The 19224-nt window shown below is 40.2% G+C and overlaps 1 protein-coding gene across 1 annotated transcript in view; it reads right to left on the reverse strand.

Moving 5' to 3' along the window:
* MYO3B (myosin IIIB) overlaps positions 1 to 19224 on the reverse strand; it is a 463809-nt gene that overhangs the window by 294491 nt on the left and 150094 nt on the right. Inside the window, exon 8 of the mRNA XM_089690537.1 lies at positions 4065 to 4220. Coding sequence (XP_089546663.1) covers positions 4065 to 4220 — 156 coding nt within the window. The remainder of the gene's footprint in view (positions 1 to 4064; positions 4221 to 19224) is intronic.

The raw sequence follows: 19224 nt of genomic DNA on the forward strand, positions 1-19224 counted from the left end.
GTTTGTCAAACGGTGTGGCAAGGCCCCCTGTGGTTCAAATTTTGGCTGATTCAAAGGAATATGCAAAAACTGGAGCAGCGTGCCCCCAGCTTTTCTCTATATTTTTCTCTATATTATCTTAAGAAAGTGTTAAACAAAAATAGTTCTGAATCATAGTTTCCACTGCTCATTTCCCTCTTGTAAATGTATTCAGGAACACAGGCGCGCAATTTAGAGAAAACGTTAATTGTATGACTAACCCATGCAACGTATAATTATATGAGTCAATGGACAGGCGGTGAAGTCCACCCAGGTTACGTCTCCGTCATGTTACAGTATTTAGTGGTGTCAAGCTGCTCAGCCGTGCAAATGAGCAAAACAGGAGAAAAATACCTAAAACTCTTCATAGAAGGGAACCTCTGCCACCCTCTGGGAAAAGGCAGAACAGCAGCTGCTACAATAGCATTTTCCATTTAGAACTGTACTGTAAACACATCACATAGAAACAAGTCTTTAATAAATGTAAAACATTTCTAGTCTAGAAATCTTAGTAAATGTGTCCCTCTGTAAGCAGTTATTAGAACCCATTTAGAGTTAAAGCCAAAAGCAAACATTTAGTATATTGCAGCTTACTATATCTTAGATATGGTGGCTGCATTAGTTTTGGGGGTTTTTTTTGTCTCGCTTTTGGTTATTTTCACCTGGTGATCCAACAATTTGTTTTTCAACAGAACAAGCTGTCCTACAGATGTAACAGTTAGAGTGTTGAGACAAACCATTTACCACTGACAGGGTGTTTTCAAATCAGCATTTATTTATTTAATACTTTTACTTTGTAATACTTAAGGGGATAAAAAAAACTGTTGCTGTAATTGCTTATATCAGCTCCAATTTGTTAGTGTATCTAAATCTGCTAATGCATCTAACACTCTCTTCCCCCAGATGAACAATACTGCTGTCACTAATTGCCTTTGTGCATCTTCATCCAGAGTGGGGACACCCTGAGGCCAGGTTCACACCTGTGCATTTTTTTATGCATCTTGTGTTTTGTTGTAATGCAGTGCATTCCTGATTTCCTGATCTATGCAGTTTTTGCAGGTGCATTTTTTTGGAAAGGGTCAGGGACTTTTATCCCGCAGCAATTTGCATTTTTACTCCAATAGACTTCAATGGAACCACACATAAAATGCAAGTGCTGCGTTCTGTGTGCATTTTTGATGCTTCGTTGAATCGTTTTTGATGCACTTTGCATTTTTAATCTGCCCAGCAACAAGTTGGCCAAAAAAATAAAATAAAAACGCAAATGCATCAAAAACACATGTGCAAAAATGCAAAATGCACCACAAAAAGCACTGCAGAAACGGATCAAACGCAAACTGTATAGGTGTACACCCAGCCTAATACAAAAGGTGTGTTGCTGGCCAGATCCCCAGGTGAAAACAGAGGGGAAAAAAGCCTAACATTTTTGGTTTTGCGTTTAATACCGCTTGCCTCGTTCACACCATGTGCAGAGAGGTGAGTTTTTCTGCAGCTGTTTCTGCAAGGGCTCTATGTGCCCTGTTCACACCACAACACTGGTATCGTGTGCATACATTTTCTGCGCACATGATGGCAGTGTTATGGTGGGAACAGGGCAGAAAGAGAACCATTGTTTCCTTTGTGCCCTTACAGAGACCTATGTTAGAAATATGTACATCTTTGCACATGGTGTGAACAAGCCCTTAAATATATGCTGGTTAAATCTGAGCATTTTTTCCATCTGTTTGTATGCACATGGTGTGAATGAAGCCTAACGGAGACTTCCATCATACTTGCAACACACACAAATATCAAATATCATATTTAAAATTGAATACCAGGCACACAAACTTTGATTTAAATGTCTTCATCAATAGCCACAATGGATATAAATTTACTTTGTGTGTACCACATTCCTTTGCAAACCTATTTATTACCTGGTAAAAGTAGTATTGACATCATCACTGTGCTGCATATAACCTATACAGGGAGCAGAGCTATAGAAGGGACCCAGCAGGCTCCACCCACTACTGACTGCCTGCAGAAAACTAAAGAGGGGTAGATACAAGACCTGCATCCTGCACAAGGAGAGAGAGCAGCAGTGACTGGTCTTTATCACAGGAAGCTCCTGCATGGAGGCAAAGTACAGGAGTCTTTTCATCCTGGATTGGGGGGGGGGGGGGTATTCAAGTAAAATGCATATCGTGTTCAGGAAAAGTTTGTTTAGCTTGGATTTCAGCTTTAAGGTACAACACTAGTCACAATAGCTTTTTTTGATTTTGGAAATGTTAGTAACTCTGGATTTATTGCTATCTGTGTCCCCATTGGACAAATTTCTATTTACTTCCTGTCTTGGAGAAACAACAGGATGTGAAAGGAAATCCACCTTTGACAGCTGTCACTGCAACAAGTGTCCCTTTTGGGAGAGGTCCTTTCTATTTTTGTTCAGGTGACAGTATTGGGATTATTTTCTAAAATTTGAGAGTGCAAAATTTGGTGCAGCTGTACATAGAAACTAATTAGCTTCTAACGTCAGCCTGTTCAGTTAAGCTTTGACACTATATCCTGGAAGCTGATTGGTTTCTATACAGAAGAGCTGCACCAGATTTTGCACTCTCCAGTTTTAGTAAATAACCCCTATGTCAGTGGTCTCCAAACTGTGGCCCGGGGGCGGGATGTGGCCCTTTGCTTGCCTTTATCTGGCCCTTGAGGCACTTTTCCTCCCACTAATACAAGACACTAGTCCTCCCACTGACACCAACAATGAGGCATAATTTCTGCTACTGACATCAGCAATGGGGCCCATTGACACCAGCAATGGGGCCCTATTTCTCTCACTGACGCCAACAACAGGTCACTCAAACTGACACCAACGGTAGGGCACTATACCTGCTACTAACACCAGCAATGGGGCACTGTTCCTCCCCCTAATACCAAGAATACATTGTTATCTCCCACTGACACCAACAACAGGGCACTCAAACTGACACCGATAGGGCACTATTCCTCCTACTGACACCAGCAATGGGGCACTGGTCCTCCCCATAATACCAAGGATACATTGTTATCTCCCACTGACACCAGGACAATTTCAACTCCCAATGGCCACAGACTGCCCCCCCCCCCCCCAATATCTGAAGAACAGTAAACTGGTCCTTTGTTTAGAAAGTTTGGAGACCCCTGCCCTATATGTTTAGTTTTCTCTTCATTTTCTGTCTCAACAACAGATTTGGTGAAATTTCCAAGCAAAGCCTCCGCAGTAAAAACAAAATGGACAGAGCCTCCCCTAAGCTATCCACAACTAAGAAAAAAATGGTGGAATTAAGCTTGTCACCAGGTGCTTTGCTGCAGTTTGTTCACTGAACTGAAGATGATGCTGAGTCACTTCTTGAGGCTGGCAGAAGCTCATTGTGGACTAAGGGTTCAATTACACTTGTGGTTAAAGGGCGTTAAAATCAGGCGGTTGAGCCATATTTTTTTATGGCTCCCCCTCTTAAACTGTAAAGACATCCAGGTGGGTGTGTACACATGCAGCAGCAAAACATATGGGCCCACCATTGGCCTGCATGAAGTGTGCTCCAGGGGTTTGGGAGTTTTTATGGAATTTGATCAAGGGATGGTGTGTAATATTCCCAAACCAGCTCCATGCACATGTATGGCAGACAGACAGGCGTGCCAGGGCTTGCATGCTTAAAGAGTTCAGAGGATGGCCTGGAGAGCCCTGTTTAATGGTAGGATCTCAGCCATGGGTTCAACCATGTGGTGTAGCTTGGATAAAGCCTACATACTTGTTAACTACTGTGTTATCATTCTGCCATACTTAATGTGAAAGTAAAGGCAATCTATTTTATCTGTAGCAATCTTTACCATTAATGTGCCTAACCTTTTACAGCATTGTTTTGTAGTCAGTTTTAATTAACTACAAAATATAATATCTATAGATATATCTATATATATATATTTATGCACAACATATACAATATACTGTATACACACATTCTGTGTATATACTAGAGTACTCCAGATAGTACAGAACAGCAAAGCTTTTATTTTGAAGGCAGGTATACCTGGTTTTTGCTATGGAACCAGACTGCTGTTGGGTGGCAATGAGTTTAGCCAGCTGTTTCTGTAAGGCCATATCTTTGCCGTGTGCCTGTCTGATGAATGGATGCTCCAGTAGATGGATGACTGATGGCCTCTTCTCAAAGTCCTTAATAAGACACCTGTAATGACACAGCATAGAAATTGTATAAGCAGATGCTTTTTTTTGTGTGTGTTTTTTTGTTTTTATGACAAGCTCACCTGCCTTTCTTGGCTCATACTGCAAAATAAGCAAGGCTATAGAAAATTAATATATACAGTACGTGTTCATAAAATTAACTCCTAGCAGAACATGATATTCAATATAAATATGTAAAAGTCTATGTACAGTTTTGTGTCTGTTCTTTCCTCTTGAAAGTATAATTTGAAGTATAATTCCTTAAAGTGGTTGTAAAGCTTTTTTTTTAATTAACCACTTGTCCTCCTGAGGATTTGCCCCCCTTTCTAACAATTGACAATTGCGCGGTCATGCAATGCTGCACCCAAATGAAATTTACGTCCTTTTTTTCCCACGAATTGAGTTTTCTTTCGGTGGTATTTGATCGCATGCAATTTTGAGAAAAAAAAAACAATATTTTTTATACTTTTTGCTATTAAACATGTCCAGTAAAAAAATTTTAAAAATCAAATTTCATCATAACTTTAGGCCAAAATGTATTCTACTACATGTCTTTGCTAAAAAAATCCCAATACGTGTAAATGAATTGGTTTACGTGAAAGTTATAGCATTTACAAATGGCGGTGTATATGCTGGAATTTTTTTTGTAATGGCGGCGATCAGCGACTTATAGCGGGACTGCGGCGGGCATTCTGACACTGGGGGGAACTAACTTGATGTCACTGACATCCCCAGTGACACCAATACAGTGATCAGTGCTAAAAAAAAAAGCACTGACACTGTACTAATGGCACTGGGCAGGAAGGGGTCAACACGAGGGGCGATCAATGGGTTAACTGTGTGCTGGGAGTGTTTTACTAGGGGGCCATGTCAGTGTGCTTCACTGTAAGCACACTGCTCTGGATGGCTATGCTGTGCAGAGCCATCCAGAGCAGTGTGTCCGAGCCGACAGGGAGGAGGACTGTTGGTAAACAAAGAAGCCCTAATCCCCATCGGAGATCCTTGGTAATCACCGGGCGCCAGCAGGGAATCACCGGCTGGGACCCAGTGATTGACAGCCGGTGGCGCGGGTAGGGCATGCACGCCCCCTACCCGGAAATGCGAAATCACGTATATATACGTGATTTTGCGCACTCCTGCTGCAGTATATCTGCTATAGGGCGGCGGTGAAGCGGTTACAATATTAAACATGTCATATTTACCTGCTCTGTGCATTGGTTTTGCACAGAGAATCCCTGATCTTCCTCTTCTCGAGTCCGCCACTGCCGCTCCTAGCTCCTCCTCTTCATTCAGTGCCCCCAGAGGAAGCAGCTTCCTATTGGGACACTCATTTGGACTCACTCCTGAGCCCCACTGCCTGCATCCATAGACACAGAAGGGAACAAAAGCCCGTTTTTACAAACCCTTGTTTTCTTTTACTTATTTACTGATGCCAGAGATGATTTCGAGGAAATAAGGATTTTCAGAAGGACAGCAATGGTAGCCCCATTTTTCTCTTAGCACAGGTTACCTTTAAAGTAGAATTCCATCTCAACCTACCTAGTCTTAAAAATGTACCTTCTCCCCTCCTAACACCTATTCTGACTAATCTGTTTAAAAAAAGATGTATATACAGTACTTACTGTACTTATTTTCAGCCTGCTGTGGTCCAGTCATGCGATCCAGCTGAGGCAGCTGCAGGGGAGAGGAGGGAGGGATATGAGAGCCTATGACTGACGTCACCACTCCCAGGCATACACAGCTGTTGTTGAGTGCTCTCTCCACTGCAGCAGCCATTGGCTGACACAGGAGATCAAGTGACCAGAGCATGCTGAGAATAGGTAAGTACTGTATATACATCTTTTTTACACAGGTTAGTCAGCATTGGTTTTAGGATGGGAGAGAGGACATTTTTTAAGACTAATTAGGTTGCGACTGGAATTATTTAAGTGCATGAATACATTATTTTCTCTATTTCACATTTTAGGAACCTTTATATTATGTCTGAGAGTGTTTTTGACTAATGCAGACCCTTAAAGTGGTTGCATTATATTCTACAAAAGTGATGCTGATGTCTGTTGCATCATGTACAGTACATGGCTATTCTAAAATTCATTTTCCACATTGATAGTGGATGTATATAGCTGTAATCATTATGTTTAATTTTATATCATACAATGCTTCCTCCTAAAAGCCTTTCAAAAAGAAGGAGAAAAAGAAGGTGAAGTGAAAGGAGGAAGATGAAGATGAAGAATAAGCCCCATTCACATTTGAACATTCTTCTGCTTGTTTCCCTATGCCTGACTATGCTCAACATGCAGAATCCCATTCTCCTAATTGTCCTTGTTCACACATGTACACTCAGTCGCCCTACACTCTACACTCACAAAAGTATGAGCTTTTTTTTTTTTTTTTCTATTCTGGCATTTTTGGCCCTTATAGACTTTGGTGGGAGCACCTGTAAACAAGCGATACACATTTTTTGCACCTAAAGAACTCTCCTTCCCTTGCCCAGCCCAGAAAACAAGTTCCTGAAGCTTGATACACACACAAAGACACACGTAAAATGCCTAAAATGTGCCTATAAAATACCTGAAAACAATGCTTCAAAATCCCCAGGAATACTTTTTGCTTACGCTCTGCTCAGCTGTGACTGCAGGCTTATATATATTAAAGATTATGGCCCCTTTCACACTGATCTGCTGCGGTTTCCCCACAGCTCAGGTGAAGCACAGTGTACTCACAGTTTTCATGCCGGTTACCTGAACTTAGATCTAGAGTTCTAGCAGACCAGGCAGTTTTGGTGCGTTTTCTGAAAGTGGACATTTGGTGCATTGGTTTGGTATCCAAACTGTTGTCTAATAACACTCCAACTGAACTCAGGGCAGGATATAGCTGCAGGGGTGGATTTCCCAATAGGTACCGCAGGCATGTGCCTACAGGCACCCTTCCTAGAGGGGTACCCGTCTGTATTAGTTTTTTTTAAACTATTACCCAGTACAATGCTCTGACTTACCTCCATCACCCGCACTGTCCGAGTCTCCCCTTCCCCATATTGCACACACCCCACCACCAACTTCATCTAGGACAGCGCCATCTTGGGCTCCGGACAACAGACCGTAAATGAAGCCATGAGGAACTGCAACTTCCAGCAGGAGTGGACTATGATGTAAAGGAGAACTCTGATGTGAGGGTGAACCCTGCAGTCGGTCTTACTGTCTTTTTTTTGGGGGGGGGGGGGGGCTTCAAGATTCTCTAACTATAGGCTCCTTGAGATGCAAATACAGCCCTATATAGCTGAGGAGGAAAGTGAGGGAGTGGCACAACAAGCAGTTGTCCTGTTCTTCTGAATGGAAGAACTCTGGGGTCCAAGGCATTGTTATCCCCTGATCTGCTCTCCAGGGCTAAGCTGTGTGGGCCTTTTTTATCCCATGTATTGGAGACTGCACCTTTGTCATGTGCAGTCTCTGCCTAAAGTGTATCAAATGTGGCAATACCATTGGTCATTTCGGTACCACATTTATGAGTAGTCATACGACTTCCCAAAATACAGCTCTTCTGGAGCAGCACTTAAATGCTAGCCGTTGGCAAGAAAAGGGCCTCAGTCTACCTCCTCCATCCAGATCCTGCCTTTCCACCTCTACAACCACTATACCAGATTCCCCATCAGCAGCCTTAAGCAACAAAGATGCAAGTTTTTTCAAAGGGTGTCAGAGGTTTACCTTATGACACCTAACTTCCAGTGGGAAGAAGGTTAGCATTGTGCTATGCAGAGTAGGGGCGAGTGTACGCTGATGCCTTTCTTTGATTCTGCCAAACCCACCTTGCCATCTGTAGCTGTAACATTCAGCAGGTAAGCTTCTTTCCCTAGAATTCTTCTAGAATGTAAGCATGCTTCCAGCCAATACCAGCTTGGCATAATCTCTGGCTTTATAGCTCTTGACTTTGCAGCTGGTGGATTTAGCCCCCCTGCACATGCTACAGATTACATTTTAGGGGCAATCTGATACCCAAAGTATGTATTTTCTGTACATACATTGTGTTGCAAGGCAAGTGCATTGCCTGATTGTGTTGGGCACAGGTGTGATTAGGTCCAAAAAGCAAATACAGTCATGCTACAAGATAAGTAATTTATAAAAAATAAAATAAAAAAATGTAGAAAGCCATACCTGAATAATTTGATAAAAGTTAGAAGAGTAAGAACCTTTATCAGGTTTGCTGTGTTCCTCCTAGACAGACTTCCCTATGATTCCTGCCACATACTGTATTTGTACCTATCAGCTCACAATTTAACAACAAATGTGTGTAAGAGGTAGAAAAATGTGGAACGTTTCTCCTAAAACAGAACTCCTAGTCAATCAGGCCAGTCTATGATGAGCAGAGGTTCTGCGTGGTGAACTAATAAGGGAACCCTTCAGACCTCACAGGGCGTCCGATAAGGAGGAGGATAGCATATATGTACAGTATTCAAGGAAGATCTCACTTTATTTATTACAGGTACTTATATAGCACCATCAATTTACACAGTGCTTTTACACGTATATTGTACATATCAGTCCCTGCCCTCAAGGAGCTTACAATCTAAGACACACAGTCATACATACACATACTAGGGACAATTTAGACAGGAGCCAATAAACCTACCAGCATAACTTCGGAGTGTGGGAGGAAACTCACACAGGCACAGGGAGAACATGCAAATTCCAGGCAGGTAGTGCTTGGGATCTGAACCAATAACCCTAGGGCTGCTAGGTGGAAGTGCTAACCACTTAGCCACTGTGCTGCACTTTAGTTTAAAAAGGCAGAAGATATCTAGATTTTGGATTTGGATGTTTAATTTCATCCACCTGGTGATGGGGGTGAATAATTGCGAATCCCCAGAGGTAGCCATATTTCAGAAATTACCCACAGAGGGTTCAAAAAAATCTGCAAAACTGATCCTATATTTGCTTCTAGCAGCAAGGATCACTATTGCAAAATACTGGAGACAACTGCTGTTGGCACTTGATTATGTTAAGAACAAACTGAACTGGATCATGGTTAACGACAAACTTATCTGTATCCTTCATAATAATACAGCAAAAATTGATAAAACGTTGGACCCATGGATTTAGTACCTATCTGTTCCTTAGCGAGTCCTAGGTTGACCCTCTTCTTTCCTCCTTTTTATTTCTCTTCTTTCTTACTTTAAATTTTTGGTCTCATTTTTTCTTTTCAGATGTACATGTCCTTCACTACCCAGCCACTTCTATGGCCACATTCTCTGATGTTTAGTAATTGATTTGATCCCTTTCCCATATCCCCTCCCCATGTTGTTCTCATGACACCCATATCAGTGGATGACGTTACATTTCCTAACTCTCCTCGGACTCCATATGGATTGATGTTATGCATATCAGATGGGTGACAATGGTAATGACCTATCTTTTCACATAGGGAGCTGTACCAGAGGGACCTCTTGTCATCATACCTACCTGCTATGATAATATTCTGCTTAGTTTTTCCACACACTACCACTGTACCTTATATTCCATTTGTGTAACAACTTGTTACACTTTTTACTATTTTCTATAATATTGTACTACTGCTGCTTTCAATAAAATATTGAACTATAAAAGGGCAAAAGAAATTATGGGAAACACTTAATAAATACGCACTTCCTTGTTAGGGCTATTAAATCATAGGGTGTGGAATCCCAACCCATCATCCTCTGTGCTGCCTGCAATTAAATAAAAGCCAGATCACCTTGCTAACCAGAAGTCACTAGATTAACTAGCAGGGGTCAACTTTATTAGTTTATTCAATGCCACGTGGATTGCAAATATCTGCCCAGCAAAACTAATGTGGATTTTTGTCTCATCGATGACCCAATGAAAGAAGTTGATAAGACCCAATATAAAAAAGACAGCAAAGCCAGAAGAGAAGCATGTTTGGGATTGGGAATGGGTAGGGAAACCTTTTAAATGTATCTTGACTAGAAGTACTTTTTCAGCACTGGACAGCTCCCAGAAAAATCAGCTCTCACAGTGCTAAATACAAATCATGTTATGAAAAAAAAAAATCTTTTTTTTCCATTTGAAAGCATTTGTGGAAAACAGTCATTTCACACAAAAAAATACTGTATATTTTCATTGTGAAAAAATATTACTAAACACATTTTCATAACAATAAAATTGTGCAACAGTAACAACTGAAAATGATAAAATAGCATTATCTGCATGTTTACATCATCAAGTGTAGACGTCTTGTTTTAAATAACTATTTTGTACATAGTGATATGATTTCAACACATGAAATGAGCCAAGCAAACAGCAATAGTGACTTGCAAAGTGCAAAAAATCATAGTAACCAGATATTTCAATTAGAAAATTGGTTGATTATTGCTGTGGGTCACAGCACTCCTATCTTGAATTTGCCTGATTAAGATTGTTTCCTCTTATTAAACTCTTACTAAATACTTATTTCCTATAATTAAACTGTTACTAAATAGCTAGTAAAGTAGCTATGTGCCATCATAACATGTATCAGTAATATAGGAACAAATAAGCCTCACCTTGAATGTATGCCTAAACTCTAAAACATGGTCCAATCCTGTGTGTCGGGTGCAAAGCACATAATTTCAAAATAAATGTTCAAATCTGCAAAACGATGTTCTCATAGATGGTGTGTTGCTGCTAACAGGTGGCTTAGGTTCTGCGGGACTTTCAGTCTCTTCTCATGAGCTGAGCAGTGATACCTAAATCATGTTGATGCTTTGTGTGTATACAGTCTACCCTGCCATTGATAGACATTTTTCACTCTGCTCTGCTTACAATAGAAGCTTATCTGTCCTTTTATAACATGTTGTAAATGTAACAACAGCATCCAATTAACAGTGCTGAAAATTAGAGAGAACCAGATTCTTTTAAAGGGAAATTATCGCGGCTATAGGTCAATTTTACTTTACGTTCATATGTTTCCTGTTTTCCACATGCTTTTTCCCCCATCATCAATAGAAATACTGAAGCTCCTTATAAGTTTATTTAGGCACTGTCAAAATCGGACCCCATATAGCCTATAGTTCTTTATATATAAACAGTATAGAGATATATATATATATATATATATATATATATATATATATACACACACACACACTATATTGCCAAAAGTATTGGGTCACCCCTCCAAATCATTGAATTCAGGTGTTCCAATCACCTCCATGGCCAGAGGAGTATAAAATCAAGCACCTAGGCATGCAGACTGCTTCTACAAACATTTGTAAAAGAATGAGTCGCTCTCAGGAGCTGAGTGAATTCAAGTGTGTTACTGTGATAAGTTGCCACCTGTGCAATAAGTCCATCCATGTCCTTGCTACTAAATATTTCACAGTCAACTGTTAGTGGTAATATAACAAAGTGGAAGCAACTGGGAACAACAGCAACTCAGCCACAAAAAATGACAGAGCGGGGTCAGTGCATGCTGAAGTGCGCAGTGTGCAGAAGTCACCTACTGTCTTCATAGTCAATAGCTAAAGAACTCCAAACTTTGTGTGGCCTTCAGATTAGCACAACAGTGTGTAGAGAGCTGCATGGAATGGGTTTTCATGGCCAAGTAGCTGCATCCAAGCCTTACATCACCAAGTGAAATGCAAAGCGTTGAATGCCGTGGTGTAAAGCACACCGCCACTAGATTCTAGAGCAGTGGAGACGTATTCTATGGACTGACGAATCATGCTTCTCTATTTGGCAATCAGATGGACATGTCTGGGTTTGGCGGTGGTTGCCAGGAAAATGGTACTTGCCTGACTGCATTGTGTCAAGTGTAAAGTTTGTGGAGGGGGGATTATGGTGTGGGGTTGTTTTTCAGGGGTTGGGCTTGGCCCCTTAGTTCCAGTGAAGGGAACTCATAAGGTGTCAGCATGCCAAGACATTTTGCACAATTTCATGCTCCCAACTTTGTGGGAACAGTTTGGGGATGGTCCCTTCCTGTTCCAACATGACTGTACACCAGTGCACAAAGCAAGGTCCATAAAGACATGGATGAGCAAGTTTCGGGTGGAGGAACTTGACTGGCCTGCACAGAGTCCTGACTTCAACCCGATAGAACACCTTTGGGATGAATTAGAGCAGAGACTTCAAGTCGGGGCTTCTCGTCCATCATCAGTGCCTGACCTCACAAATGTGCTTCTGGAAGAATGGTCAAACATTCCCATAGACACACTTCTAAACCTTGTGGACAGTCTTCCCAGAAGAGTTGAAGTTGTTATAGCTGCAAAGGGTGGGCCAACTCAATATTGAAAATACAAAGCTTCCTGTGAATGGTTGAACAGCTCTCAGCCTAACTTAATTTTATTTCAGGAGTGGGATGAGAAGTCCCCATACCACTTGCCAGAATACAGCACTGTATATTGTATGTAGATGATTCTATATACAGTTTATAAGCAGCACTGACAGGCACTGCATCTGTTAATGAAGGAAATAATTAGTTTTGAACCAGCTTGGGGCAAACAAACTATTAAAGTCATAGTATTCATAGAGTTTGCCTTTAAATTACAGAGCTGGGTAAATAACAGATTTTTGTTTCTTAGTAAAGTAAGATTAGCCTTGTAAACAGGTGAAAAGTAGCTCCACCTAGATGTCTGGAAATGTGAATATGAAATATTAATATGGAATTGTTTTTATGAAGAATTGTATGTGTGCCATAGATAGCCCATAGAACTAACAGATCGATTTTGGAAGAGTTCAAACCGGCTATGTCACTAGAAGCCCAAATGATAAAGTTGCGACTGTCATATTTGGGTCACACTGTAAGAAGAAAGATCACTGGAGAAGGAAATAATATTTGGGAAGATCAGAGGGACCAGATAAAGAGGAAGACCGATTACTAGGTGGTTGGGCACATTGACTACAGCGGTGGGATGACACTAGAGGATCTCACCAGACTAGCACAAAGCCGAACTTCTTTTTAGAGCTCTTATTCATCAAGTCACTAGGACTCGGATTGGAGTTGCTGGCATCTAATAATAATAGTAATAATTATTAAAATGAAAAAATGTTTTAAAAATATATATTTAATTCTGTAAAAGAAAAAAAGAAAACATACAAAAAATTATACATTCCCTTTATGAACCAATGTTTTACACTGAAGTCTGTGCAGATACTTTTGAAAAATAGGTGCCAACGGCAATGGGAGACTGTTGGAACAGTTGAAAGGTTTTTCTGTACAGCTGCAAATTTCCTTACAATTAAGTTTAGGAGACATTTTAATCAAGTGAAAGTGGCCTCTTCATAACAAGGTCTACGGTGCTATTTTTTCTTTCCAATGTTGTGATTGTCTCTCCATAGTAACAGACAACTGAAACATTTAACATTAAAGCCCCACTTCAGTATATATTTCACATCCCACCGACCCCTCTCTTTCTGATGGATTAAAAAAAAAAATTCTCTGCCTAAATGCTCTTCTTTACTTACCTTAACATATGCCACTGCAACCCCAAGTCTTCTCCTATTCTGGTAATTTCCTGCTTGGACTGTTCTTCAGGTACCCACGCCAGAGTTTGCAAGACATGGGCACATCCTATGGGATGTCCAGAGGCTGGTTTCTGTCAGGTTCCAGAAGAGGATGACGTCATCACAGGGCGATTGATAGGGGTCCATCAATATTGGGCTTTCATTATAATAACCCCGCATTGAAAATAGAGATAACAGAACTGGCAAGTAGAAGGGAGTGAGAGGATAAGTGGGGGGATAATTGGGAGGTGGGAGAGAGGGATGGATAGATGGAAAAATTAGTTTTAGCTGGAATTGGGATTTAAAACACCAGGTTGGAGGAGGGGTTCTAATAACTGCAATATAGGGATTTTTGTCATGCCTTATCTTTCACGTTTTAAGCATTGTAAACATAACCAAAGTTTCATAGCCCCTGCGAGTCAATAATATGAACTGTCACTTATTCCATCTCAGTGCAGTCCTGGGGACTTAAGAACATTTATCTAGTTCAGAACTGTCATCCTCATCCTGCCATCATTAGCTTATGAGCTACCGGTCTGGAACAAGAATGCACACAGTGAGGTTTAAAAAAGCAGAATTCCCAACCACATACTTGTTCCAGGTAAGCGGCTCTCTACATAGAAATGAGAAAAGCCTGGATCAGAATGATAGTCAGTGTGCCTATATACTGTATTTACAAAGAAATCAGCAAAGGTAGCATATACTTGATAAAACTTGTTCTCATTTTCTCAGTGTCACCCTTAATCACTATTGGATTGTCTATGCCCTTTGCACCTTAATTACTATTCTGCAGTTGCTATGAATGTGCTGCTACACTAGTAATCATCAAGGATAAAGTTGGTATAAGCACTACCACATTGCCTTCTTTATGCCAGCCTGGGGGTAGAAGGAACATACCAGTCAGTGGCATCTATACACAGAGATTTCTGATACAAATCCGCCTGCGGAGAGAAAGGATATGATTGTCCAAACTATCAGCATGCTGACTTTTGCTTTGGCCAACTTTCATGAGCCATAGCTAGAAGTAGTCATTGTTTTCTCCTGGCAGGGACAGCTCCCCACTGGTAGAACACAATAGCTCCATGGGAGGGATTCTATTATCAACAGTAACTGTGTTGGTGGGGGAATCAAGGGATTTTCTTTCCTGCAACCAAAGAAAATTGCATCATCTATGGCCTGCTTAATTAAATTCTGCCAAAATCGCTCCACTCACCCCTACCTGTTTCCAGGCAATGGATGGGAAAAGTAAATACTCTTGGTAAGCTCTCATTATCCTCTAATAGGATAAGCGTGACTCTTTTGATCTACAGGTACACTTGAGGTTGCCTACTAAAGCTCAGTCCAGCTATTAGACACAGAAGCTATTGTATACGAAGAAAGCCAAAACCAGTCCTGGCCTAATATTCACTGAGTGTTGGTCTCCCCAGCATTTATTCTACAACTTTAGGCTGCAACTAAGCATTCATCACTAAGCAGCTAAGGCAAAGACCTGCATACACATATATGGCAAAGCCGACTAAACAAATTTAGATGCTGAATGCTCTCTGATGATAACATTGTAAAGGGCTGCTTTTGTCTGCTTCCATGAGCATGGTTTTTTATAACTACTAAATCAACTTGAGCCCTATTGAATAGCATTTCTTTACAAGCAAAGAAGATATATTTAGCAGAAATAAATTTTTACAAGCAGATAATAAGCCGTATGGCTGGTCTCATAAATGCAGACAGAGTTACAAAAGTGTTGTCGTGGTTCATTTTAACCAGCTTGCATTCATTTATTTACACTCATTGTAAATCTATCCACACAGGCCGCTCTGTTCTTAATAAGAGCTGCATTGCTGAAATCCATCTTTTGTTGAAAAAAAAACCCAGTAAGAATCTGTTTCAGTCTTAATAGAATTTGTATACTACAGTAACAATAAATTAGATTCTGGAATGGACTTTAAAGTCAGATGATGAAATCCATTTGTTCAATGTGCGATAGTTTATTAGAGTTACATCCAGTCTAAAAGAAGCTGGTCTGGGCTAGAATATGGGAACCACAATCTTCAACTTGTTTTTGAAGGCACAGACTCCAGGGCTGTCGTAACTTTATTTGTCACTAACCTAGAAAAAACATGTGCATCTACTGTACTGCTCTAACAGTAAAGAACATCTTACGCAGTTTAAGGTTGAATCACCTCTCGTCCAACTTCATTGTGTGGTCATGTGTCTTCTTTAGGGACCCTAGGTTAAAAAGTTTTTCTCTCTATTCCAGTCACCCTTCAAAGATGTGTATCATATCTCCTCTTAAACATCTCTTCCCCATCGACATTAAGCTGTTCCTCAAAATTGAGGTTCTCCAATCCCCTAAATAGCTTTTTTTGCCCTTCATTGGACTCTCTCTAGTTCCAACACATCCTTCCTGAGAACTGGATGGCATGCTCAAGATGTGGATGAACCAGAGTTTTGTAAAGTGGTAGAATTATAGTGTTATCTCTTGAGTAAATACTCTTTTGTAATGCATGCTAACAGATTGCTGACCTTGCTTGCTGCAGCTAGGTATTGCATGCTGTTGCTTCATCAGTGATGTGCTAGGACCTCCAGATCCTTTTCCATCCTCGATTGCTACAGAGGTTCTCTCTGTAATGTGTAATTTGCTTCCATATTCTTAGCTCCAAAGTGTATTACTTTACATTTGCAATATTAAATCTAATCTGCTATTTAACTGCTCACCCTCTATTTTAACTTTTTGTAAAGTTGCTATATGTTGTTGTGAAGTTTTTTCCCTGCTTAGCATTGCATCATCACTATTTCTCCAACCTCTATATTATTTATTGACAAGCAGTGGTGTAACTAGACCCTTCAGGGCCCTGGTGCAAAAAACCATGAAGGGCCCACTGACCCCTTGCCAGGGCACTTCCCTTCCGAGACCAGTGGATGGAATGCCAAAGCCCGGTTGCAAGTGCAACCTTTGTGATCCTGGTATCACCACTGGTGTCAGTAGTTTATTTAGTTTTTTTTTAAATATTTTTTTTATATTTTTTTTTAGGATCCCCATTGGGTGGGGGTGAGATATTAGGGATCTAAAGAGGAAGGAAAGGAAAACAAAAGGAAGGAAAGGAAAAGAAAAGAGAAAAAAAAAGGAAGGAAAGGAAAAGAAAAGAGAGAACAAAAGGAAGGAAAGGAAAGGAAAGAAAAGAGAAAGAAAAGGAAGGAGAAGGAAAAGAAAAGAGAAAGAAAAGGAAGGTAAAGAAAAGAGAAAAAAAAAAAGAAAGGAAAGGAAAAGAAAAGAGAAAAAAAAGGAAGGAAAGGAAAAGAAAAGAGAAAAAAAAGGAAGGAAAGGAAAAGAAAAGAGAAAAAAAGGAAGGAAAGAAAAAGAAAAGAGAAAAAAAAGAAAGGAAAAGAAAAGAAAAGAGAAGAAAAAGGAAGGAAAGGAAAAGAAAAGAGAAAAAAAAGGAAGGAAAGGAAAAGAGAAAAAAGGGAAAGGAAAGGGAAAGGAGACCCTCTTACAATACAGTACTCACTAGGAGGCAGGAGAGAAAAGGGAGGGAAAGACTTCACTCACAGTGAATCAGCAGGCTGTTCCTTTCCTCTTCTGCCTGGGCATCAAACTTCTTGCCCAAGTAGTGTGGGCGGGGCATTCACAGGAGCAGAGGGAGGAGCGGGAGGAGGAGGTGGAACAGAGGCAGCTCTCTCTCCTCTCCTATCAGTGCAAGGGGGGACTGTCAGACTGGACTGCACAATAAACACACTAACAATAAGGATAGCCAATGAGCAGAAAATATCAGGCAGATCACATGTTAAGGATCCATAATATAGATAACGTACCTATATAAGTAATAAAACCTAATTTTCTTTGACCTATTTTTTATTCTGAAAATAAAAGCGGGCACATAAAACTATGCAATATTTGACACTAAAACAAAATATTTCCCAGCGTCCAATCAAATCAACTCCATCAATGTGTATCCTTCAATGTCTTTACAGTTCTTCAGGATTCTTTACATTCTTTAAATTCTTAATAAAGTGACATCCTCCTCTTCTTCTTTTAACCCTCAAAGAAATATCACATAGAGAGCGCACATAGAGCATTACCTATGACATACTATATAGATCAAACTAAAATACACTCACAAAAAGTGCTCAAAGCATGCAAAAATTCCACCACGTGTCCTTCCACATATCCATATGGCGTAATATGTCAAAAACCTTCTAATTTATTAGATGAAATGCGCTTACATGGTTGTGATGTACATCAGAGTTATTTCAAACAATGTGGACCGGACCTCATCAAAAATGGCGGCCACGCAACTTACGGCTGGCATCTGATGTCATTTCCTGATGCGTTTCATCATTATGACTTTGTCAAAGGACTTTGTAAGCGCTTTTCATCTAATAAATTAGAAGTTTTTTGACATATTACGCGATGGTGTCTATTCTGTTTTGATCTATACATATGGACATTGTGACGGAACAACAAGAGCGATATTGGCTACGGAGCAGTCTATTTGTGAAAAGCTGTGTTTGCTTTACTATTTTGGTAAGGTGCATGGTTTGGAAAGTGGTGGATTTTCTTATTGTCTCATGCATTGGTGGTCATTGGTTTGTTATCGCGGGAGCACAGAGTGGCACGATAATAATTGTTGATATTACTACACTATATGGGATTTAAATTCTGGAAGGAACGATTATTCAGAAGGAGTGATTTGGAAGCAAGAACGCTCTAGTTGGGAATACATTTGAGTAAGTTATTCATATTTAGAGTGTAAGAGTAGGAATTATGGATATCACATGTGGAAGGACATGTGGTGGAATTTGTGCATGCTTTTAGCACTTTTTGTGAGTGTATTTTAGTTTAATTTATATGGTATGGCATAGATAACGCACTATGTGTGCTCTCTATGTGATATTTTTTTGAGGGTTAAAAGACGAAGAGGAGGATGTCACTTTATTAAGAGTTTAAAGAATCCTGAAGAATTGTAAAGACACTAAAAGATACAGGTTAATGGAGTTGATTTGATTGGACGCTGGGAAATATTTTGTTTTGGACTTTTGGGGAGGAAGAGGTCTTGGTGGCCAAGGGTTGGGTGATTTGCATGGTGTGGTTTAGGTTGGATTATATTGTATAATATTTGACACTGTTTTTGATAAAATGATGCATCAATATCTGTTTCGATGAATGTAGTAGCAATTCTCAAAGAATTCTGAATATTTTGGTTGTAATTTTACCCTTCATGTGCTTTATCCTTAAAAATAGTTGCTCACAAATATAGGTACATAAAACTGATGGCATGAATATGGCGTGATTGTGAAGAGCGGGATATTATTCTTTGGGAAGATAAAACTTAGAAAAGTCCGGTGAAGACACTGTCAATTTTTTCTTCAGCTGAATGTGTTTGCTAAGTGTAAACACATTTAAAAAAAAAAATTACCATTTTTAAGTAAGTTTACGATTTGGTACTGGGCCACATTCATAGACGTCTTTGGCCACATTCAACCTGTGGGCCATGGGTTGGACAAACTTGGCCTAAGATTTCGACCTGTTAGAGCAATACA

Source organism: Staurois parvus, unplaced genomic scaffold (genome assembly GCF_062004578.1).
Source record: "Staurois parvus isolate SC_StPar_1 unplaced genomic scaffold, SC_StPar_1.0 ptg000530l, whole genome shotgun sequence".
In the NCBI taxonomy this organism is placed as follows: Eukaryota; Metazoa; Chordata; class Amphibia; order Anura; family Ranidae; genus Staurois; species Staurois parvus.